This window comes from Poecilia formosa, unplaced genomic scaffold (assembly GCF_000485575.1).
Source record: "Poecilia formosa unplaced genomic scaffold, Poecilia_formosa-5.1.2 Scaffold2, whole genome shotgun sequence".
In the NCBI taxonomy this organism is placed as follows: domain Eukaryota; kingdom Metazoa; phylum Chordata; class Actinopteri; order Cyprinodontiformes; family Poeciliidae; genus Poecilia; species Poecilia formosa.
In genome coordinates, this window is record NW_006799941.1 from 5207030 (window position 1) to 5230949 (window position 23920).

The window sequence follows — 23920 nt, forward strand, 5'->3', positions numbered from 1 at the left end:
GTTGAAGAGGTGAAGGCCACGTTGTGTTCCTACATGGTGGACACAGGGAGGGAAAATGCATCTCTTTGCTCTAGCGTTTGGTTTTTTACCAGTGCTTAATGTACGATTGCACTTACCATTGTTTTAAGCATCTTGACACTTTGACAAGCCATGAATCTGCCGCTTCTTCTACTTGACTTTCCTGTCTAGAGCGTGAGCATCACATTAACTCCACAGCAAATGAGAATTGGCTTTCCTATCGACATTCTTTATCTAAACATCTAATTTCAGTTTGTTGCTATGGAAATCCAACATCATTTCATAGGTTAAGACTGGTCCACATTTCCCTTTCACCAGCAACAAGGACTAAAGGCAAAACAATGGAGAGTTAGGGTCTCGCACTGAAGTTAAACTGCATGTAGTAGAAAGAATAAATAGCTTGACGAAAGGTAAAGCTATTATTAACGCAGCAGAAAAATGTTCAACTATTCATTCAGAAATTTGTGCTAAGTGACAACTCAGTCGAGGAGTAATATGAAAATTACAGGTTTCTAAAATGGTTAGACGTAGTTTAAAATGCCCTCAAACTATTGTCACTATATTTTAAAAATGTCAGCAGATCAAAAATGTTGAAAATATTTTTTTTTTCCATTTGTAACTTGATGTAGCTGGATATTGCGGGATACAATATATAAGTGAAAAAGAAAAAAATAATCATTTGTTTCAGCTATTCTCTTACAAACTGTAACGTTTAAAAAAAGCAACAACAAAAAAAAAAAGCAAAACTTCAAAGGTTTGATACAATCCAATCTTAAACGGAAGGTGAATAGCTAAATGGAGGTTAATGTGCAATATCCATGAGTTTTGAAAAAACTGTGAGAAATCCACGTTTTGCTCGAAGTCACTGAGGTCCAACATCGGAGGAACAAGACTTGCCATTCTCAGAATACAGCAGTGTTGCAGTGCATCAAAATCCAATGCCCAAATTTATTTTCATGGAAGGGAGCGAGCGAGACTAATGGATTTCCTAAAGCACAGTGCTGCATAATAAATATCTCCAGTCATGTACTGCAAAAAAAGTTCCTTTTTTTTTTTTTTCCCATTTTGACTTAAACTTTTTCCAGTCTATAATATTACATTACAGCTCAAATTACCCAAATCTTTATAAATACAAAACCTACCATATTTTTTCTAATTAAAATGGGAAACTAATGGTTAAAAAGAACTAGAAGCTTTTTAACATTTTCCTCCTTTCATTTACTTCTTTACAATTTTTCCACCACTATGAGTTTTAGCATCCCAGCCACAAAAAACCCCCCAAAAAACAATAAATAAATAAATAAATAAATAAAAAGGCTCACATCAGGCTCAGAGAAAGTCTATCGTATCTATATCAGCCATCAGTAGACGAGGGGGGGAATAAAAAGTGCAAGACAGTAGAAGTATTTGTTTGTTTTGTGCCTGCAGACACAGAAGTTTAATTACCATTGTGGTTATGGATAGAGAAGCGAAGGTGACATGAGGGAGAAAAAGGGGTCATGGGGGACGTCACCGCCACACACAGCAGTGACAATCACATTACATCACACGCTACATTTAGTAAATAATTTTTGGTTGTTTATAGAAAGCACTCTAGGAAAATCAACAAAGGTTCGTCCAGCTGCACCCTAGACCAAGAAGAGGCCCAAACTTAACATATTTTCTTTATCAACTAGCTTGGTGGGAATAAAACATAAAAACACGTAAAAATATAAGAAACGATTTCTATCCAAAACAAAACAACGTTCACAGTTCATCACTTAAGGGTTTGTTGTTGTTGTTTAATCATATACACTCAAAAAAAAAAAAGAAAAATCATTGACTAGGATGCAGCTCTTGTTTCTATACTGAAAAGAAAAATAAATAATGTGTACAATTAAACAACATTAAGGAGGAGAAGCTATTTTCCTATCAATCTTGTTTAACTGTGAACATTTTGTAACAGTAAGCTTCACACTTCAGGGCCCACAGTGGGTGAAGCTATCCACAGCGAGCCAAAAACAAGAACGCAGTGTGGCGAGTTTTCTCTAGTGCTTTCACAGACAACCAGACCTGATCTAAGCCGTGCTATCCAGCGTCTGTGTCAGTGTGCTTGAGTTAGCCTGTTTGAGGTGCAGGTCACCCTTCATTTCCTGCTTGCCACACCTGCAGCAAAAAAAAAAAAAAGGACAGATTCAGTTTTGCTGTAAGGCTGATCAAATAGGGGGAAAATACAGAGTAGAACAAGAAACGCAGTGTAAAAAAAAAGGATTGTTCCCTCAAAAAAAAAAAAAAAAAAAAAGAGGCTGGAGGTATTTCAACGCGAGAGCCTCAAGCTCGGCTTGTATTTCTTTCTTGAAATATAAAGTTTTATTAGACGTTGCATCCAGCCTATTTTAAATAAGTTGCACTTTTATTTTTATTTGAATATAAAGTAATTCAATAACCAATACCACAAACGCAAAACTAAAAAAAAAAATAAATAAATAAATAATCTTTTCACCTCCAATAAAAATTTTAATTATAAGCAAGTTGATGATTTCATGGGTAAATAAATGCATAACTAAATGTCAACGTGGCATTTCTTCACGTCTTACCCTGAGGCTGGTCCGTTCCCTGTCCTTTCGTTTGGCTGCTGGTCTAACTCTGACAGCAACTTCAATATATTCAGAGCAGCCTGCAGAGATAAAAGGAATAACATTTATTACACTGAAGCCCATTTCAGACAGACAGTTCTTGGTTTACGCTCAGCACCAGGTTTAACAAAGCCTTCTGTCTTGCACTGCAGTAACTCAGAGATCCAAAGGCACCGAAAAGTTTTAATACTCAGCAAATGTTTGACTCACTAATGGACATATATTGTCACGTTTTTCTGTTGCTAGATATTCATCTGCAACTGTCGTCTCAAAAAAAAAAAAAAAAAAAAAAAAGAAGCTGAAAAGATGCTGTGTGTATGAATCTGCAAAACTACATACAAAATACTGATATTCCTTGAATTTCATCACATTTTGTGATGGAACAACTATAAACCAAATTGTATTTTATTAGTATTTAAAGCAGGGCATACTTGTGAAATAGGAAAAAAAAAGAGCAATATTTCGAAATGTTTTGCAAACAAAAACCTGCATTCCTGCAACGGCTTTACACATCGATGGGTATTTCAGTTCATTTTTTGTAAAACAGGTTGAAGGAAGAGCATTTCTTATTTAAAAAGCTGGCATTTTTATCCAAACATGCTTTTCCTTAAAACCCATTTTAAATGTTAAATAATCTGTACCTTAATTTGTTTTGCCTTTTGAATCCAGTTTTAAGTTTTATGCATTCTTATTGTGAAAGACTGAGAGTTTCATTAATGAGAGTTGCTATACAAATAAAATGTACTTTTCTAAGACTATATATGCATACATTGCGTATCTCCAGGGAACAATATTTTTTTTTTCGTGTGGATAATAAGGGATAACTGAACACTGAGTGTCCTTTTATCCACCCGAAGTCATGTTTAATTTTGTTCATGTTAAGTATGATCCATTCTAAAACAGTACTATGAAAAACAAAGCTCTGTTTTCTTGTGATTATTATTATTTTTTTTTTTGCATCGTATTTTTAAATATACATATATAAATATAATAGACATCTTTCCAGCTAATTTGAGTTTTTTTTTTTTTTAAGTGGCTATGAATGGATTCTGGACATTTTCTTAAATTATAAGTACTTTTATAGAAGTTATATTTAATTACTTACCATATCATGACAGGACTCTATGTCTTTTCCAATGCCATGACTGATGAGCGGAGGCTGGGAGGAGCAGTTAATCAGCGATACAAATTCATTCCTATTGTTTTTTGGGAAATCCTTGTATTCTACCTGCAAGCAAATCGCATTCTTGTAGTAAAAAAAAATAAAATACAACTATAAAATCCACGCTTTAGTGAAGGCAAAGTGCCGTTTACCTGCAGACCCTGTACAGACGCAAGATAGGCAAGCTGTTCCGAGGGTCTGGTGAGCGGTCCGTGGGGAACCTGGATCATGTTGTTTGTGTTCTTCAGGATCGTCACGGCGGTCACGGACGTGCCGGCATACAGCAGCTCGTTGGCGATGGTGGCAGTGATGGTGGTCTTGCCTGGGTTGGGCACAACTCGGCCGTAGTCCTTGACCTGGGATCCTTGGCAGACCCCGACTGCTTGCGCCACCTCGGGCACCATGGGCAGGATACCCGCAGGCAGCTGCTGGTGGCTGAGGTAAGGCAAGCGGAAGTCCTCCTCCTTGGAGCCTGACATGAACACCCGTGTGAGAAGATGCTTGTGATGTTTTTTTTTTAACCCATTCAAGGCGACTCTAATGGAGACTTACCCGCAGACGCCTCCTCTGCAGAACCTGGTTCAAAGAAGGTCACTTTGCGCCCATCACACGACTTTTTCACTGGCGTCTGAATGAAAAAATATCAAGTCACATACATATGTTTTACTGGGATTTATAACATTAAATTGCACATATCATTTTAGAGCCAGGGGAGTTAAAAATGTTAAAAACGTAAAAAAAAATATATATATAAATCCACCTGGTTTCAAATAACGGAGGTTATTTTCCAACACTCTTCTAACAAAAACAAAGAGCCTTTTGGAGACGTGCCCCTGTAAAAGGAAAAGCCGCCTAAAGCAAGAGAACAAAACTACTCATTGTTTTGATATAAAACATCAAATATGCCAATGAGTGAAAAGGATGGATTACCCGTCATCCACCAAAAATAAAGTTTCCGTTCAAAACCCTTTTCGTTCAGCGATACCAAACAATCAGGAGCCTTTGCTTTTAGGAAAGAACCTTCCCCCAAAGCTGAGGGATGAGGAAACGTTACAGATCACGTCATGGCGATGAGGGAAAGCTCTAATGGCGTGGATTCAGCAGCCATCATCCCAGAGATAACCACAGGCAACTCAGAAAATGTGCTCCACGAGCCCAACTTATTTCTGGAGCTCTCTGTCACTACGAAATATCTGCCAACAGTCACGGATTGCGTAGTTCAATTTCAGAAGGCGAGTTCCACAGTTAAGTTACATTTACTTTAGGCCGTTATAATCACTGTTTTTTGTAGGTGGTCAATGAACAAGCCTAGGTTTTTGTAGGTGATGTCATCCCTTTGGCCAAGTTCTGAGCTGCATTGGCCTTGATTTCTATCCGTTTCAAACATTTTCCACTTGGGACACTAATAAAAACTAATTCGACAAAAGAAAAGGAGATGTTGTAAAAGCTGTGCTGCGTTTCCTTTAAAATGAATACATTCATGAAACTTTGTTTTTTTTCTTTTTGAAAACCGAGCAGTTACCTTTTCATCAGATTTGAGTGCTGGTTTGGGAGGTTGAGGCTGAGGCACTTTATATCCCAACAGTTCCAGCATTTTCTCAGCTGCATTCCTCTTGGCCACCTTCTTGCTCGGCCCCAGCCCCTCTGCCGTCTGGCCGCACACGGTCACCTGCAACAGACGGTGGAAATCACCAAAAGTCCCACAGAGAACGAACAAGCAAAGAAGAAGCGCAAACAGAAGCGCGGCTACCGGCATGCCTCAGACTGCAGATGATTCACCTGCATGACGAACTCCCTGCGCCGCGGCAGACCTCTTTCTGTCACCATGCTGTACTCCGGCTCCTTCTCCTTCTTGGCCTGCTGGATCTGAGCCAAGCGGCTGATGGGATTCATCCCCTGGCCATACTCGGGGCTGGTCTGCAGCTGTTGACACGATGGATAAATCATTACCTTATGAGCAGCCTTTAGGCCTCTTCTGACTAATCCCAACCAGAGTTAAAAGTTGCATCACCTTGATTATAGATTTTGTTTTCTTTTTGATGCGTGGCAGCTTCTTCTCCACGCTGGGTATGTGGGGGAGCCTCTTTAACTCCACCAGCACTGCGGCGGCTGCCAGCTTCTTGGCAATCTTTTTGCTTTTGCCCTCACCCTCTCCCACAAACTCCCCGACTACAACGCGCACTACAAAACTCTTCATGTGTGGAGGCCCTTCTTCCTTTAAAATCTGTGTGGGGGGGGGGAAAAACAGCAATCTCCCATGTAACAATATATATTTGACACACAATCCCTTCTTATTCCTACGTAGCTGGATCTTCGAGAACAGCAAATCCATTCGAACCTCAAAGTTGACGGGTAGGTTCCTTTTCAGAGCAATTTCAAACACTTGACTTATTTCTGATTTGTTCAAGTTCTCCTCCTCCTCGGGCTCTCCGTTCATCTGTCAAAAACAACATTAAAAATAGAGAAGTTGTGAGTCTCCATCTAGCACCGCATAAAAGCCTTTTCATGCTGAGCTGCTCTACTTTTCTCACCACTGGCGACTGCTGCAGCATTGGCTCCTTCTGCAGCACTTTCAAGGCTTTGGCAGCGGCGTCGTGTTTGGCCTGCTGCCGCGTCCGTCCCTTCCCAGTGAACTGCTGGCTCCCGACGGAAAGCTCCATGTGGTAAATTATTGGTCCCACTGGAGGAAATGGATAGTAGTACCTGGACACAATGAGAGAGTTTACAACCAACTGCAGATGACAATTATGGAAACATTTTATTGATTTTTTTTTTTTTTTTTTTTTTTGCCCCTGTGATGTAAACTCACTGTTGCATAGAGCGCTGGTAAGGTCCTGGAGCGCGGACACTGTAGTTGTAGCTTGGTGGTCGCATACCCGGGTATGGGTCGATGGGTTTAAAGTTGGGTTTTTTACCAAGCTTCAAACAAAGTGCATTCAACTCCATGGTGTGTGTGCTGCCATCTACTGTAAGGCAAAGAGCAGAAAACTCCTTTAAGATAAAATCCATGTGTCCATTTTCCTCTATGAAAATGATTGCTCAGATTGGGCCGGAGCAGGTTTGAGCGGCCCACCTGGGTTCCTGCCGGTGTTGCGGGGCGTCCTCGCTGTGGGTTTGGGAAGCGTAGTCTCGGCGAGGGCAGATGCAGCGGCAGAATGCTGGGCTTTCTTGATGCTGGTTCCTTCGGCCTCCCAGTACTGATCTCCCAGTGTGAGCCTCACCGAGAAAATCTGAAGGGAAAATTGCTTCATTAGAATAAAAAGGCACAAAACAAGTCGGAGAACTGAATTCTGTTATGAGACGTGTACCTTGGAGTGAGCTGGTCCTTGCTCAGAAAGAAGCTTGTACTCGGGCTGGATCTTGTTGAAACGGGCTAACTCATTCACCAAACACATGGGGGTCTTCTCTTTAGGGTTTGCCATGTTGTAAACTAGAAGAAAACAAAATAAATCACTCACAACCAACCACCTAACACGGTCCTAAACACTTAAAAGGTCCCTTTGTTGAAATATTTCAATTCAGAAGATCTGAGTACATAAAGGGTCATTTGTTTCAAGAGTTTAACGTTAACTTTGATGATCATGGCTTAAACCCAACAAAAACCAAAATTAGTTCTGTAAAAATTTTGAATATTGCATAAGACAAAACAAAATGCATTTTATGGTCACCTCCATAAAAAACTGCAACAATAAAAGGAGCCCCAGTCGAGAAGTGAGCATTTACCATGCAGTGTATATTCATGTTATTGGCCTCATCTAATGTCCTAATTAAATGAGAAACTGAATTTTCATTCACAAAAAAAATAGTGAAATATATCACTATGTTTAATTTTTTCAAGTGAAATGGTAAAACAATGCATTTTCAAAGATTTTATTTTTTTTTTTATTTACTGACATGCATCAGCATCCTTCAGGAGACCAAAATATATTTTAAGGCAAACAAACCTGTGGCGGTGTTATAGGGAGTGGCGGAGCCAGCGGGCAGAGCAGAGCTTCTGATTGGCTGGCTGGCGCTCTCTGATGGAAGGGCGCCTGTAGCGCACGGGATGCTGTAGCCAGGCTGCGGCTGCCCCAGCTGCAGCGGGGCAGAGGCAGCAGGAATGGCGCTAGGCGGACACTGAAACTGGAGCTGAGACATTCTTTTGCTCTGATGCTGAAGTCAAGACGAGAAATCTGCAGAGTGGGAAATAATACAACATCTTCCAGGAAAAAAAAAATAAAAAAATAAAAATAGTAGCACCGCATTCAGAGCACTTCAAATCACGCCAAAGGTGTTTCAACAGGCTGAGATAAGGACTTTTTACAGGCCAATCAAGTTCATTTACAAACTCTTTTAAGTTGTTTCTAAAAACAAACTAAAACAAATAATCATCTGTTTATGAAGCATCATACTTTGCAAAATGCAGGATGAAATGGTCGGTTCTCTTAGCAACCCAGACAAGATCCTCTACAGACCAGTGGATGTGTGCATCCCTGCACCTGATGCTTTGCACTGCGATCAATTTACTTCTTGAATTTTTCTGAAATCAATAAGGTCAAGTTTTGACTGCGATTGGTTGACACACAAAATAAGAGAAAAAAAGAAAGCAAATACACTCCTAGTAATCAGCTGATAGACATTAACCAAGCATATAATGAAATCGTGATAAAAAACCCCCGCATAATTAAAATTCATTGCCACACAGCATCAGCTCTATATATTTTACGGAAAATATCTCTCCTTTGTCAGTCTTTCCTGTTGAAGACACTCTTAGGCTCTCTAAAAGTTCTTTCTACTGCTAACATTTTGTCACATTAAGAGCTATGGTTAGGCCTATGGCGGTTTGTGAATGACTTTACTGAGGTACAATTATAAGAAAATCTTAAAAATTCCAGAAATTCTAAGTATTAGGAGCTACATTTAGTCCAAGGACTCTTTGAGAATACAGGCCCAGGACTCATAGGTGTCAAACTCCAGTCGTCAAAGAGTCAGTGTCCTGCAACCTTTAGATGAGCTTCTCCTTCAACACGCCTGATTGAAATAAGATTCATTAGGAGGATTCTGGAGAACTTGACTGCATGTTGAGTAGGTAATATTAGGCATTTGATTCAGATGTGTTCAACTAAGGACACATCTCAAAGTTAAAGGGACCAGAGTTTGACACCCCTAGCCTGTGATTGACTCTATACACTTGTGACCACGATAGTGGCTGAAACACCTGAATTCAGTTACCTGTACAGCTGACCCAGTACTTCTGGATACTATCGCAATGAGGCGGTTGATGGATTACAGTCCTACAGTTTCTAAAATTGTTTAAATTCTGCATTAATCTAAATTACCCAATGAATAAATGCTGCAGTAGATGGCATGCACCTTTTGTAGAGGTGAAAGCTCTCCTCCTGACTTAATGATGAAAAATCTGAGCAAAGAGACTTATAAGCTTTTTACTGCTTAACTGGATTTCATCAGTCTTTCCTCCAGACATTAATTTTCTTTTGTCACGCATCTTGTGCGTGCTCTGGCGCTTCTACGCGGTCTAAAAATGTATATTTGGGCGTTAAAACTCCGATTTCAGTCACATTTTAAGCGCTAATTCACAAATGTCAGTCTGTCGAACCTTACCTGAAATTACCCGACTTGCAGATGAAATGTCACCTTAATTGTTTCTGTTCCTATGAGATTAACCTGTATGCTAGCCAGTTAGCTGACGCATACAGGGACGCAAAGCACTTGCAGAAACATAATAAAGGTCAACTACATTATTTTGAGCGATTATGCAACCTGTCTTTAGAAAATACTACTGTCAGCTAAAAACATATTTAAGTTCCCAAAATAAATCAGGCCGCCGGTTTGCTACTAAAACAATGTTAGCAAAGCAGCTTTCTCGCTGCAAAGCCACCACCGATTTAATTTTCGCAGAATCAAAAGCCATCATCTCCAAAAGATAGTGTAGATATGACGACAAACCCGTAATAGACGAGCACAAAGCTTGACATTTCTCTACTAATCAGGTCTGATGTTTAATTTACCGGCGACTCCTATAGCAGTGAATCAAAGCCGCTAGCTATGTGGCTAATGCCGACAACTCTGAGCAGAAAATCAACCTCACCTAGTCGCTCCTTGTCTTCAGATTTTAAATCAGTCCATACGAACTGATGACTTAAAGTGACTTGTTTTTTTTCTTGGTTCCAGTTTCTAGCCTCGGTGTGTTATTTTATTGTCAAAATGCGGGCGGCTAAGAGGAGAACATTGGGAGGACAGGGCAAACACTAAAGAGAATGGCACAGACTTAATTCTCTCCAGGATATGACAACATCAGACAGGAAGTACTTCAAATAAAATCCAAAATAATTTGGAAGCGCATTAAAAATAGACCTACAGCAGGTAGAAGGAGATCATAATTTTATTTTGGTTGCACAAGTACTTCAAAAAAGAAAAACTTAAAATAAAATTATAGGCTTAGCGTCACTATTATTCCAAATTGTATTAAAAAACACACACTATGAAGTCCATTTTTTAAGCTGATAAATATAAAAGTGGTCATTACTCACTATAAAATATTGCTTCTATGGTCTAGCAGTTTAAGAACATGAGGATAAAGAGTCGTTACTGAGGTGAGTGGTTCTATGTGGGAGGTTACAGGTTGTATGCCTGACAGATATTCAGAGAATCTCTCAACATTAGGTCACGCAAACGCCACAATGCGTCCACCATGGTTGTGTGAGCTCCTTTGCTCTTCAGCCAGTGTGCTGGAAGCCGACTCTCCTGCTCTTTGGTCAGGTGGGCATCACGTCTTTGAGCTGTAAAGGAAAGAATTTACCGATTTAAACAATGCTTTGCAAATATATTCAAACTGCCTGAACTTCTCCACATTTTGCGTTACCACAACAGCCTTCAAGTCGTTTTTCACTGAGATTTTATGTCAGAGACCAACACAAAGAAGTATATATTACAAGCTTTGAAAATCCCATGGAGCACTGCGCACCAAATCATTTGGATATACAGAGAATGGCACAATCACAAATGAGAAGGGAAATGTGTTCTGGTTAGATGAGACGAAAGCTTCACTTTCTGGCTTACATGCAGGTGCTAGGTTCCATAGAAAACCAAGAACTTGAATACATCATTCCTACAACCCCATATGGTGATGGAAACAGTTTTTTTTTGTTTTTTTTCATGAGCGAGAGGAAAGTTGTTCATTGTTGATGGAAAATTGGATGCAGATATGTACAAGGCATATCTCGAAGAAAACCTTTTTGAAGCCACCAAATATTTGAGACCATGGGAGAGATTCACATTTTACTAGGACAATGACTTAACATACAACCGTTTTATTCTCTATATGAGCAAGGCTTATAGAAACAGACTCCAAAAGATTTGCAGCTGGTACTTGAGTTAAGTGGTTTCCACAATACTAACATAGGGGGCCTGAATACAGATGTACACCTCAATTTTCAGATTTTTATGAGGGGAAAAAACTGAAAACCTTGTATCTATCTCCTTCCATCTAAGGATTACGCACAACTTTATTTTTAAATTTGTGGTTGCAGTCCAATAAAATGTGGAAAAAAATCAAGGGGTATGAAACATCTGAAAACTAAACAAGCAAAACCACATACACATGTTTATTGAAGTGTGTAAAAACATGAAAATGACATATTTTAAGTTTTGTTGATCCAGAAAAAAAATACTAAAAATGTAGATCTTGCAACTTAATTCATAGAATTTACACAAACAAACAGATACAAGCCTAAAGGGAGCAGAAAGAAGCACCTTTCAGCATTTGATCCCACTTGCTGACAGTGTTTGACTCAGAATTTAATCCCTCTATGTACTTCAGGTAGGCCTCTGAGTGGAGCACCCTCTGTGTTTTTGGTGGTGGTGCCACAAACATCGGAGTAGTCGGCTGCAAATGAGACGGCTGGCCCTGTCCTGGATATGGAGGAGGAGCATGCTGTCCAGGACTGAACATGCCAGGCTTGAAAGAAATAGAAAATAAATCAAAGCTGAACGTTAATCCCAACATTGTTGGATCACTACGATAACCGCTTTCTCCATTTAAGTGCAGCTAATGAGGAATCAATATGACCATAAACACACTAAATATGATTATTTACTTAAAAAAAAAAATAAAAATCACTCACCTGTTGAATGAAGTTGCTTTGCCCAGGACTTCCTGCCATGCCATTGATACCAGCTCCCATCATACCTAATTTAAGACATAACTTGCATTAGGTTTAAGAAGACCCCTGAGTCGGTTCTTATTGCTGGATTTCCTTTACATTAGGACTTACAACAACTTCTACAATTGTTAGTCTATCAATATCAGTTAAATGTTAGTTATCTGGTATCAGCTCTATCATGCAATATGTGTATGAATATGGATGTTGTACATTAGGTGTGTTAAGTGAGTGAATGTTGGCTGTTTGAGAGCGGGGAGCTTTCTCAGCTCCGTGTGTAGCTCAGGCTTTGCAGCCTGTGGACCAGGTAAACCCCTCCAGCAGGAGAGACACCACCGCATGTGACTGAGCAGGTGTGGCTAGGACAGTCGGGCCCTTACCCTGATGTGGCATGCTCGGATACCCTGGCATGCCTTGGTGGAGATGGTGAGGAAGCAGGTTAGGACCCCCTGCGGGGTGAGGTGGCATTGGGGCCACACTCAGCAAACCCTCGTGGGGGCCCTGCATGGGCATGTAAGGTGGGCCGTAAGCTCCCATCATGCCTTTGGGAAGAAGGCGAGGAGAGCACAACACATTCATGCATAAGTTACATGCAGCTGACTCTAAAACAACATGCACTACTGCTCCTACACACATTTGCCCTTTTCACACATGCACCTTCAGAACATTTGTTTATGTTTCAGTCAAGTTTCCTCCCTATTTAAGAATTACACTGGATGGGAAGTGTGAAAGTTTATTGTCCCCCCACCCCGAAAAAAAATATGCTGAGCACTTCAGTTTATATGCAAGCATCATGGATGAATTCTATGAAGGTAAAAAGGCAATGAAGACAGATTTTGCCAAGTTTTCAATAGTGACATTAAGCCTGTCTCCACTTGCACAATGTGAAAAGAAACTCTGGGCAGTTGTGTAGTCTAAAGAAAAACTGATTAGTGAGGCTAATCAGTTTTTTTTTTAAAGACTTTAATTTACCAGGCAGCATAATGCTTAGCATTAACAGAACAAAAGCATGTGTAGCAGTACTACGATCTGCTGTCACTGCAGTTTGTCTGATTTAGCAACGTTATCACTTCGTTGCCATAGTGAATGTACAACGTAATCAGAGCTAAAGGCGGTCAAACAAAAAATAATGGTGTGTGTAACCTTTCCTGGACAGGCAGTGTAGCTTAAGCAGGGAGTAAAAAGCCATAACACTGATATGACCTTAGGAATCATTTGTGAGCATAAAGTTCCTTCATTTAACCCAAACTGATCATTTCAAGTAGACTGAAAAATGTTCTGTCTCTCGTTGGGTCAGCATTTGCAAAAAAACAAAAAAAAAAAACAAAAAAAAAACATGCATACATGCATGAATGAGGAATAAGGAAAAGCTTTGTGTGAACTATTAGAAAATAAAATTACACCTAATTGGCAAAAACTGGTAATGCTGAAGACGCAGTGTGTGAAAGGGGCTGACAATGCACATGTTTGAAAATGAATGAATGTTAAAACAAAAAAAAAAAAACTGTATATTAAATGGAAAACTTAATAACAAAACATTCCTGGTTAAAAAGTCAATCATGCAATCACTGTCATGCAAAATCACACATAAAACTGGAGATGATGACAATATAAAATATGTAACAGAAGCAAAAGAAGAAATGAAATGCTTCCAGAATGTGGATTTATGTCAAAACAGGCCTAAAATGTTAAAGGAAGGTCAAGGTTTTCAAACAGTCCAGCCTCATTTTCCTGCTGCCTTTTTGTCAAACACTCGTGCTGTCTCTGAGAGGGGTTACCTGACACAGGTGTCATGGACTGGTTTATCATTCCCATAGTGCTAGGCGAAGGCACCACCCCCATCAGTGCCCCTACAGGGGTACCTGCTCTAGGGGAACCTTGCTTGAAGGGCCTGTCACGTTCCTGTTGCTCCACTATCCTAGCGGCACGCTCTGAAACATAAAAACAGTTTCTCGGTTGACGTGTGCTAACACAGTGACCCTGATCCGGCTCTCAGGTCCTAATTATTCACCTTCATATTCAGCTTTCTTAGAAGCTTCAAGGTTTCTCCACTCCGTGCCAACAAGACGGCTCAGCTCCCCGAAAGAGTAATCGGGGTGTCGAGCTTTGATGATTGCTCGCACTTCACTGCTGAACAGAATGTAGCCGCTCATGTTGATCTTTCTCTTGGCTCCTTCCTTCTTTGCCAAGCCTTTTACCTTAGGAGTTGCCTTAATAATAAATGAAAAAAACAAAAGAGTCCATTGAAACATCAGCAGTAAGAAGTTGAAGCTTCTGATTGTAAAATAAAATGTAGTTTTGTTAGGGTCTTTAGAAGTGTATGAATACCTGAGGTGTATACGACAAAATGTCCATGTCACTTGTAAGAGAGGATTGCATCTGAGGCATCGAGGGCGTCGTTGGAGCGTCTTCATCCTCATCCATGTCATCCATGTCATCATCTCCATCTTCCATGTCAGCCAGCTTCACCTCAAGCTCATCTATTTTTTTGTCCAAGAAGGGTGAAGCCTCCTTTTGCGGCACTATCAGCTTCCTGTAAAAGACATCAAAACAAACGAAAGGTGAAACAAATGGGAACAAATTGGCTCCATTAGGAAATCAAATAATATGACTTGGTTCCCAAACCTGAAATAATAGACCTCATCCTCCACCACTTTGGAGGTGTACGAGAACCGTTTCAAACCCTTGAATTTTTTCATTGTCTTCTCTGTCTCAATGTAACGGCTCTCACACAGTAGGATGTCTTCCTCTGCAAACTCAGTGGGTCTGTTGGACAGGTAGTCCTTAAAAGAGGACACCATGCATTTACCTGACAGAGAGAAAGAAATATTGTTATTGAATTATACTAACACTCAAATGTAAGCTTTATCACCACTGTTCTGGGGATCACATATACTACAATGTGAAGAAAATACGCGAGGGGGAAAAGGGGACTGCCTCTAAGACATTAGGTGTGTAATCAGTCAATTAGCTTCTTAATCTAAGCAAGTGGCTGGGGAATCAGGATACTAATGGTCTGAATGATTGCACATAAATTACTGAACTAAAGTTTCAGAAAGAGTTTTTTTTAAAAGAAAGTACCCATGACACAAGACATGGGCAGGGTCTCCTCCCGATGACTCAGAAACACTTCTCTCTTGTAGAACATTTTTGTGGGCTCATGCTCCGTTTCCTCTGGATGAATAAAGATGGGTCCAAAGAGAAAGGTAGTTCCATTCTGTACCCACAGCTTTTCTAACCTGCAGAGGAGTCAAAAAATATAATCAATCAATAACTACATCATCTTTAAACAGGATCAGCCTTAATTAAAACATTATTTCCTTAACAACTGCTTGAATGGTGAACTTTCACCAACCTGGCAACCCGAGGTTTTGACAAACCATGTGATTGGATGTAAACAAAGTCACCCACTTTAAACCACACGTTGTTGAAGCGTAACTGCTCATAGTACTGGCAGCCTGGTTCAGTTCCACTCATCTCCATAGGGACGTCTTCTCTCTCCTAAGTTAATTCATGAATGTACACAGAAGAGATGTTTATACTTTCATAATGTTTTGTACACAGAAATGACAACTCCTTAGTCACCATGTCCCATGTCAGGAAGTGGGTAGCTACCTTAGGAGTTAATTAATCCTCTGTAGGACATGGAAAATAATAAATGTTTTTGCTTGGTAACAATACATGAGGGAAATCAATTTTCCTTTTTCTCATTACTTCAACTACAAGATTACACTTTAAAGTGAGATTCCCTGCAGAGCAAGTACTCCAGTTTCATAATTCTGAGGTACACTAATAAACAGTTGTTCTTTAAAGTTTACAAAAAAAAAACAACTAATCTAATTTTGCTATTGTAAATAAATGTATGCAAAATCTTTAAACCCTAATGTCAAGTATTTAATTCAGGAAAACATGACATCGTCTGACCTTTTCAATAAAATTGCCATGGCCAGTGTATGACATTGCCATTTTTTCCAGGTCAGGTTTGGCAAACATTGACGCTACACGAACAACAGGAAGAGGAACTTCTCGGGGTACGAGTTTCACAAAACTCTCCGGCATGGCCCAAACTTTAATCTTCTTGAAGGACTTGGTTCTGGCAGCATAACGTGATTCGCACACATACACATCCTCTGGTTTAAAGCCCTCAGGCTGCATCTTGAAATAATCCTACACAAAGCAGAAGGTTGCTAATAAATACATTTGATAATTGAATTAAAAAAATCTGGTTTTCATTGATATTTTCATTTTAGAGCAGTCTTACCTTCACAAAAATGACCATGCATTTGTCAAGAACTTTACTAATGGAAACCTTGTTGTAGTAGTCGCTCTTGAAGACCTCTTTTTCCAGAAACTTGCGTGTGGCCAAATGAAAAGTTTCACTGGGCCTGTAAAACCAGCAGCCGTAGAGCCATTTCCCACCTTCCGACACAAAAGTAAAGAAAGAGTAAAACACAGAGTTTTTCAAAACCCTTGTTCAGTAGACTGAAACAAGGGTATCAATGGTTTATTTCCCGAGAGCAGATTAAGTGGTAAAAAGTAGAATTTTTACCTGTTTCATCTTCCCACAAACGTTCGATGCAGACAACATGAGGCTTCAGGTTTGGTTCTGATGGCTCCACATAAACAAACTCGCCCACATGGTAAGTTCTGTTCTCAAAGCTGCATTCCTCACTGTAAACAATCTTTGATTCTGATTCAGACTGCCATGCCCCTTTCTGCAAGTCTTCTGCTTTCTTCGCCTCTGTAAGTGAGAACCCAAAGAATGAGTTAAATGGGCTGAAAAAAACAAAGTTTAGTCTTATTCACATCATTGTGATGAAGCTATGCAGCAACCAAGTGACAGGGGTCAGAATTTGCCATTTTTTTCTCAATTGGTTCTAATTTGTGATCACCAAGTCAAATAACATAAATTGATTTATTTATTTTTTTTGTTTTGCAGTCATTCTTTCTATCAAGCCAGAAACTGGTTACAACCAGGAAATGGGGTGTTGGTGCATCTCCACCATACTGAGACAAACATTTTTTCAAAGGTTTTGTTGGCTCTAGTGGCCTTTATTTGAAAGTATTTTGACAGGAAAGAGGGTAATGAGAGAGGGGGAAGACATGCGGCAAATGTCTCCGGGCCAGGAGACGAACCTGCGACCACCGGCACGAGGACAAAAGCCTCAATATGTGGGTTGTGCTTTGCCCCTGCATCACCACAGCACCCCATACTGAGACAAACATTTACAAACCTTTGTTTTCCTCCTCTTCCTCTGTTTTTTGCTTGTCTTCCTCAATCTCTTTAGGGATTTTCTCCCTCTTGTCCTGCTCCACATCGTTGTGCAGGTGCTTTAACGTGTAATTGAGGGCAGTGGAGAGTAAGATCTCTCCATTCTTGCATAACTCATCCCTGATCTTTATAAAAAACTGATGAAGCTCAACAGCATCCTCAAACACCTCAGAGTCAGTCCTGTTAAGTGGAAAAAAAAAGGTATCTTCAACCACAAGATACAGCTTCCAAAAGTAAAGCAAAAGGAAAAACATGAGTCAAAACAGCAAGCTAAATTAAATGAATAAGACATATTACTATCGACAACATTAAATATCAGAAAACATTTAAGCTGCATTTCCGTATTTGTGTTATGATCCAAGACGATGTGGCCATTTTAATGTAAACAAGAAACACTATTTTCAACTAAAGACTATTTAGAATCAAGTAAGTAAAAACATTATAATGAGTTAATATCACTCTGATATTTACAAACAAGATCACCACAACTCTAAACAAATGTTTTATTTATCAACTAAAGTATATCAGTGAGTGAATGTAAAGATTGTGGTGAAAGATAAACCACCCAATTACAATCATCTCTGCAAAAGAACATCTGCTTTACTTAAAACTCTGCTTTTAAGAATACAACAGCTTGGGGTTACAATAAAAAGTTGATTTAAGTGTTATTGTAAAACTAGCATACAAAATATGTGAATAAATAAAAATCTACCCTTGACAAATAACTGGAAGACATACATTTTACCATTAAGATTTTTCATCATAAACTCATTTTTTCTCAAAAAAATGTTTTTTACATACTGAAATTAAAGGTATTTTCAGAGGGACTTATATTTTATGTTTTTTTTTAATTTAAGTTTCCATACCTGTTCAGCCTTCTCGCCTTCTCCAGCACCTCAAACACGTGCTCCTGGAAAACGTCCAGTCTCCGGTAAAGACCCCGCTCCACATTATTCCTGATGATGTCAAAGTTAAGCATCGGCCTCTCAGGGGCGCTCGGATCCACAGCAGGGATCTCAGCCAGAGAGTCACTGTAACATCGGCCCTCTTCGTCCTGGTGGCCCATTACCGACACAAACAGATTCCTGATCAGCTCTCGCACCAGGGGTCCCATGGGAGGGGGGCCGGAGTCCTCCCCTCGCTCCTGCTGCTTCCGCGTCTCCAGTAGCACTCTGTGCAACACCAGAGCGTCCCGGTAGATCAGCGACTCTGGCTCATTGTAGATGCAGGCGTTGTTGAACATGAGAGCAAAATCCTCGAACAGAGCTTCGACATCCTGGTAGCGGCCTGTTAACATGTGGCTTCGGATGCGCTCCATATCGATGGGTCGTTTAATTGTGGCGTAGTAGTCGGGCAGCTCGGAGCGAGACGGCAGCCGGAGAAAGATCGTGCTTAAACGGCGACCTCGGCGGTCTGTGAAGTTTCGGACGGCGTCGTAGAGCTCATTTAATTTCTGCTGGAGAGGGGTGAGGTATTTGGACTTCTTTGGAGAAGCGCCACTCTTTCCTGGGGATAGAAAATTTAACTCCGTGTTAAAACTGCAAATGAGAGTTGTGAAACAAAGACATGTCGGATAAAACGTTATGAAATCACAAAGCAGGTCGCAAAGTTCTGCAAAATATGATGGCGCACCTTATAAAGATGTGTAAAAAGCCCAAATGTAACCTCTTTTGTTGAAAGAGCTATATCTTAACATGTTAAGATTAGATGGTACATTTGGTCACTATATTGGTGGGGGTTTTAAAAGACCCACAGATGACCTATTTTTAAATTACTGGCAAAGACTCTAGATTGTTTTTTCTATGTCCTACTACTTTAATGATTTCATTTAACAAAATGAGGCTTTTAGAAGAGGAACCAGCCCAAAGCATCATAGTTGCTCCATCATACTTAATAGGAAGGTGTTATACCACATAATATCTTCCTTCATGCTTTACCTATCTGACTATTTTCTAGTAGAAAAGTTCCATCTTAGCATACTTTTGACTAACAGTTTTACTTCAGGCGGCTTACTAATTAGAATTACCTAGAAACTCTGATGCACGCAAAAATGTGAACTATAAATTAAAAAAAATGCTTCAGTTAAATTTAAAGGGACTTATAAGACACTCAATTGATTAACCAGTGAGTTAGTAACCAACATTATTTCTGTGACATCGTATTGACACTGAATAAGTGTTCTTGTTTGACATTAAAACAATTCTTCAACATTATAAGACCAAAGTAAAGGAGGGATTTATTTTAAGACCTTTTACAGTCCTTGTTGACTAAGCGTCAACTTTGAATAAAAGAATAGTCCAGGTTTTCTACCGCCGGAGTGTAAATGGGCTAAGCCAATAAAGAAACTGGAAAAAAAAAAAATCTCCAACATAAACAAAATTGTAAATTTGTAACTAGCAAAATATATCAAAGGGTATGTATGAATTGAATATATTTGACTGCAGCACATCCAGTCTGTCTAGTAGGTCAATTAAAACACGGCAAACACTGACAACACCTACGTAATTTCAATTTAGGTGATCCCACATCCTCCTCCTCTGGTGGTGGCCCCAACTCCTTCCGCTTATCTTTTAGTATCTTCTCCAAAACGTCTGCGTCGTTATACACCTGCATAAACCCAAAACCTAGCGTCAGAAAAGTGTATTGCCTTTCAAAATTAGTTTTTAAATGCAACTGCAACTCCCTAAATAAATGTTTAATATTTTATAAGAGAAGTCTTGCTGCAGACCTGAGATCCCTCCTCGTTATAATGCCGAGCGTTACGAAACATAAGCTTCATGTCCTCTATGAGCTCCTCCTCGTTGCCATAGCGTTCGTTTTTAATCTTGTGCTCGATGGTTTTCAGGTCCATCGGTTCGAGGATGACGTTATAGTAGTCAGGGTAATCTTTCTTGGATGGTTTGACCATGAAAAGATCACACAGACGTCTGCTGGTAGCTGCCTCCCTGGCTTCACTCACTGCTGCGTACAACGCTTTCATTCGGTTCTTTTTGATATTTTTCTTGTGGCTGGACACATGTAGAAAAACAACAAACCGTAAGGATATGAACAACTTAGAATGATTAAAGAATGCTTAACATTAAGATCCTATAACCTTTTCCTCTTGACGCTTCCTGCATCAGATGACAAAATGCTATCTCCATCTTCCTCATCTTTCCTCAGAAGCTCCCGTTTCTTTGCCTAAACAGACAACAGAAAGAGACGCATAATACGTTATCTATTCAATATTTTTCGTTGTTTTGGACTAATATCACATTTAACAACTAATTACTACCTGCATAATCTGCTGCAGCCTAAAGGCTCGTTTGTATATGCTGGAGTTGGGCATGTTGTAGCGCTTTGCGTTCTCAAACATCAAGTTGAGGTCGGCATCTATTTGTTCCACGCTGTCATACTCGCCATTCTTCATCTTTGCCCTAAAATGTAAATGTAGCACCTTGTTTTTAACTCCTTTTGCCCATACACACTTCCAGTAGAACAATAATTTGAAGAAAAGTCAATGAAGTCAATCGAAACGTAGTAAACCTTATTTGCTGCAGCGAGATGGGCTGTTTTATCTGCTGATAGTAATCAGGATACTCCCTGCGGGACGGCAGTTGCTGGAAAGGTTCGGAGAAGGCCTGGCCCTGGCTGTTCCGGGCCCCCCGCACGGCTTCGTACAGCTGGAAGATTGGATTGCTCATCTCCATGCTTGAACTCTGGCTCTCTGCCTCTGACTCGCCCTCGTCGTAGCAGACAGAGCCTGTAAGCATTTACAGTTTGAACTGTTATTTTTGAACGTAGCTTTATTTTTTTTCCATGTCCAAAATGCTGAATTTTACCGGAAAGCACAGGGTCATCCTCGCTCTCCGAACCATAATGAAGAGCAACACTGACACCAGAAAAGCGATCTGCTTGTCCTGATTTGCGGTTTCTGCAGGAGAGCCATAAATTTAAAAGCATATTTGTCTGAGTAATTTGGTGGTTTTAAGAAGTGCAGCTATACGAGTACCTGATACGAATGCTAGATTTAGTAGGCTCAGCATGTTCGAGTTCCGTCTTGCGTTGGATAAAGACTTTTTTTATGGTGTTTGCATCCTGTAAAATAGGAAAACGTGATTAGATTATTTTAGGAACAACTAAAATATCAAAATCATGAAAGAGAAAAGATTCCACCTTGAAAACCTGAGATCCTGGTTCATTGTACGTTTTGGCATTTTTGGTCATCAAGTCAATGTCCTTGGCCATGGCATGAACACTTTTATAGTATCCAATCTGTTAACATAAAGTAAAACAGTCAAGTACCGGTATGCAGATGTAAAACTGTGAAACAAGTTTGTTTGCAAAGCATAACAGAAAAGGAGTAAACAGGTTACCTGTATTCTCTGAGCAATCGTTCTGAGATCGATTGGCTCTTTTATAATAGCATAGTAGTCTGGGTATTGCTACGAAGGACAGACAAGGTGTGAAACAAAACAATCAAACATGTCAGCATTAAAAGAAATAAATAATACTTTGGGGCCTTAATTTGGAATCAAGGCTACATAAAGAGATGAGAAGAATACAGAACGTTTAATGTGTCAACTCATGATATTGTTGTGCTTTTATTACCCTGAAAGCAAGTATGATCAATTAACTGGTATTATTACAAGTCTGAATACTAACCACTTTGGAAGGCAGTTTTTGGAATAGTTCACTGACGAGGTGGCCTGAGGGGTCGGTGTGTGACACTATGGCCTCCAAGAGTTGCTCCAGCACTTCTTTCAGACTGCTACCCGATGTCTAAAATACAAATAAGCAAGTTAGAGGTTCAACAATGTAAATAATAGTACCGCATGTCTGTCAAAGTCATTGTAGTCGCTGTGTTACAATCGGATAAACATTAGCAACTTCACAAACACTTACCTCATATTCATTTGACATTCCTGGATTAGCCATCATGTCGTCACCTTCTTCATCGTCCTCATCTCCATCTCCAGGCTGCACAAATTCATTCCTTGTTTGCAAATACACTTCCCACAGCTTGCTCGCTGTTTGATACTCCTCACTGTCACTCTGATTAGACACAAGCATAAGGTGGGACATCAGATGTGCAGCCACACTAGTCACACTTAAAAATTAGAGATCAAAACTGTCACAATTCTTTTGCACAGGCTGTGTTTACTGGCGTTATCCCACACATGGTAATGTGGCGAGGGAGGCGCAGTGGCTGCTCAGCTACTGGCAGGAAGGCATCGCAGAGAGTGAATAAAACCGCCTAGCACATTGTCAACAGTCTGCCACCATTCTTGGACTATGATGCCACCTTCCTTAGCTTGGTAACGAAAATGTCCTCTGACCCCTTCCATCCTAGACGGTATCTGTTTGAACTCCCTCACTATAGAAGGCAGTGAAGCTCTACTAAATGCATAACAGACTCAAGAACAGCGTCTTCTCCTGATGCATTACCGTAGTTCATGTTTTCTATTTACTTGGACTATTTATTTAGCTAAAATGACTGTAAACGATTGTCTATCTGCTGGTTTCTTTGTAAACAGCACTGTGTATCCTATTTTATTTTTTTCTACGCTACATCAGATATTTAAATCATATTGACTATTTGGTACAGAGAAGAGAGTTAATTATAAAATCTCCAATGCCCATTAAAAGCCTTGATTACATCAATACCCATAGTCAATCCCTTCCCCAAATGTCATTCTGTTATAAAATGGCCTCTTTATGATTAAGAATATATTGTAATCAAATTGGATGCTCCCAATCTCTGTTTCGATGTAGCAGTATAGTTGGGCTTTTACCAAGAAAAGAAGTTTAAAGGGCTAAATTTTACTATTTTTAAAGGTTTAACAAAATAAGATAAAACTAAATTCGTGCTCATATTAACAGCAAATGCTGTTTACAGCCTGTATAGCAGCAAAGTTAAGAGGTTCAAATTTACTCCTGATGACAATCTCAAATTAAATATACCTTGTAGAAATTTCTAGCATTATTAAACATGAGCTGAAAGTCCGCAGTAAGCTGCTCCACATCATTGTATTCTTCTGACTTCAGTTTGTACTGGATTTTTGTCATATCAATTGGCTGGGAGACAACTTCATAGTAATCAGGCTGATTCCTGAAAAAGAAGAAAAAGAAAATGAATCATCTTACCTTAAAAGTAATATTAACATACCTACTAATGTTTTATCTTTTATTTTGTCAAGTAAAACACAGTTAAAGTGAAATGTTATCTATATTTTACAGCCTGCTACATAAGTCACCAAGGCAAATTTTAATAAGCTGCTCAGACTGAACCAATAAATTTGGAGTGTAGGTTTATAGTAGTAGGCGCTGGACTTCTAAATATTACCTTCTCTTTGGTACCCTAAGGAAAACTTCACAAAGTTGCCTCCCTTGATCATCCTTGTAGTCTTTAACAGCATTAAACAGCTCATGGCACACAGCGATCTGGAGGACAAACGGGGCAAAAGGAAAACACACTCAGCCGTTGAGATCGGGACTTACGATAAACCAAGTCCAGTCAGATTAAGTGTAATCATGCAATGAAAAAGCGCGCTCACCGTGTCAACAGGGGGGACGTTGGATATCTTCCTTTTCTTCCTGCCGCTTCCAGCGGTTGAAGATGCATCCTCAGGATCTCCTCCTCCGCTGACACTGCTGCAGGGAGAGGTGGCTCTTCTCCTCTTAGAGTTCGCCGACATTGCCGACTGCTTTAACA

The 23920-nt window shown here is 39.8% G+C and overlaps 2 protein-coding genes across 3 annotated transcripts; both read right to left on the reverse strand.

Moving 5' to 3' along the window:
- Window positions 1-1424: 1424 nt before the first annotated feature.
- Window positions 1425-10049, reverse strand: stau1 (staufen double-stranded RNA binding protein 1). Of its 2 annotated transcripts, none has more exons than XM_007551195.2 (15): window positions 9884-10049; window positions 7740-7967; window positions 7104-7225; window positions 6869-7025; window positions 6605-6758; window positions 6327-6498; window positions 6134-6232; window positions 5807-6019; window positions 5575-5718; window positions 5318-5464; window positions 4348-4423; window positions 3948-4267; window positions 3739-3861; window positions 2595-2674; window positions 1425-2163 (listed from the first exon to the last, which is right to left on the reverse strand). In XM_007551195.2, the coding sequence occupies exons 2-15, from the start codon at window positions 7930-7932 to the stop codon at window positions 2076-2078; spliced, it is 2088 nt and encodes a 695-aa protein (XP_007551257.1). In that variant the 5' UTR covers window positions 7933-7967; window positions 9884-10049; the 3' UTR covers window positions 1425-2075. The 2 variants fall into 2 exon arrangements, with proteins under 2 accessions (XP_007551257.1, XP_007551249.1); XM_007551187.2 differs by having other exon boundaries at window positions 6605-6761; window positions 9884-10048.
- LOC103137456 (protein polybromo-1-like) lies at window positions 9957-23920 on the reverse strand. The gene is made up of 29 exons (XM_016671216.1): window positions 23763-23920; window positions 23552-23649; window positions 23170-23317; window positions 22111-22260; window positions 21871-21987; window positions 21582-21650; window positions 21382-21480; window positions 21218-21303; window positions 21048-21139; window positions 20752-20968; window positions 20501-20642; window positions 20321-20406; window positions 19955-20234; window positions 19728-19833; window positions 18093-18732; window positions 17189-17406; window positions 16504-16695; window positions 16216-16373; window positions 15879-16121; window positions 15310-15455; window positions 15036-15193; window positions 14580-14763; window positions 14283-14487; window positions 13966-14164; window positions 13733-13885; window positions 12335-12496; window positions 11919-11983; window positions 11548-11752; window positions 9957-10574 (listed from the first exon to the last, which is right to left on the reverse strand). The coding sequence occupies exons 1-29, from the start codon at window positions 23901-23903 to the stop codon at window positions 10411-10413; spliced, it is 4923 nt and encodes a 1640-aa protein (XP_016526702.1). The 5' UTR covers window positions 23904-23920; the 3' UTR covers window positions 9957-10410.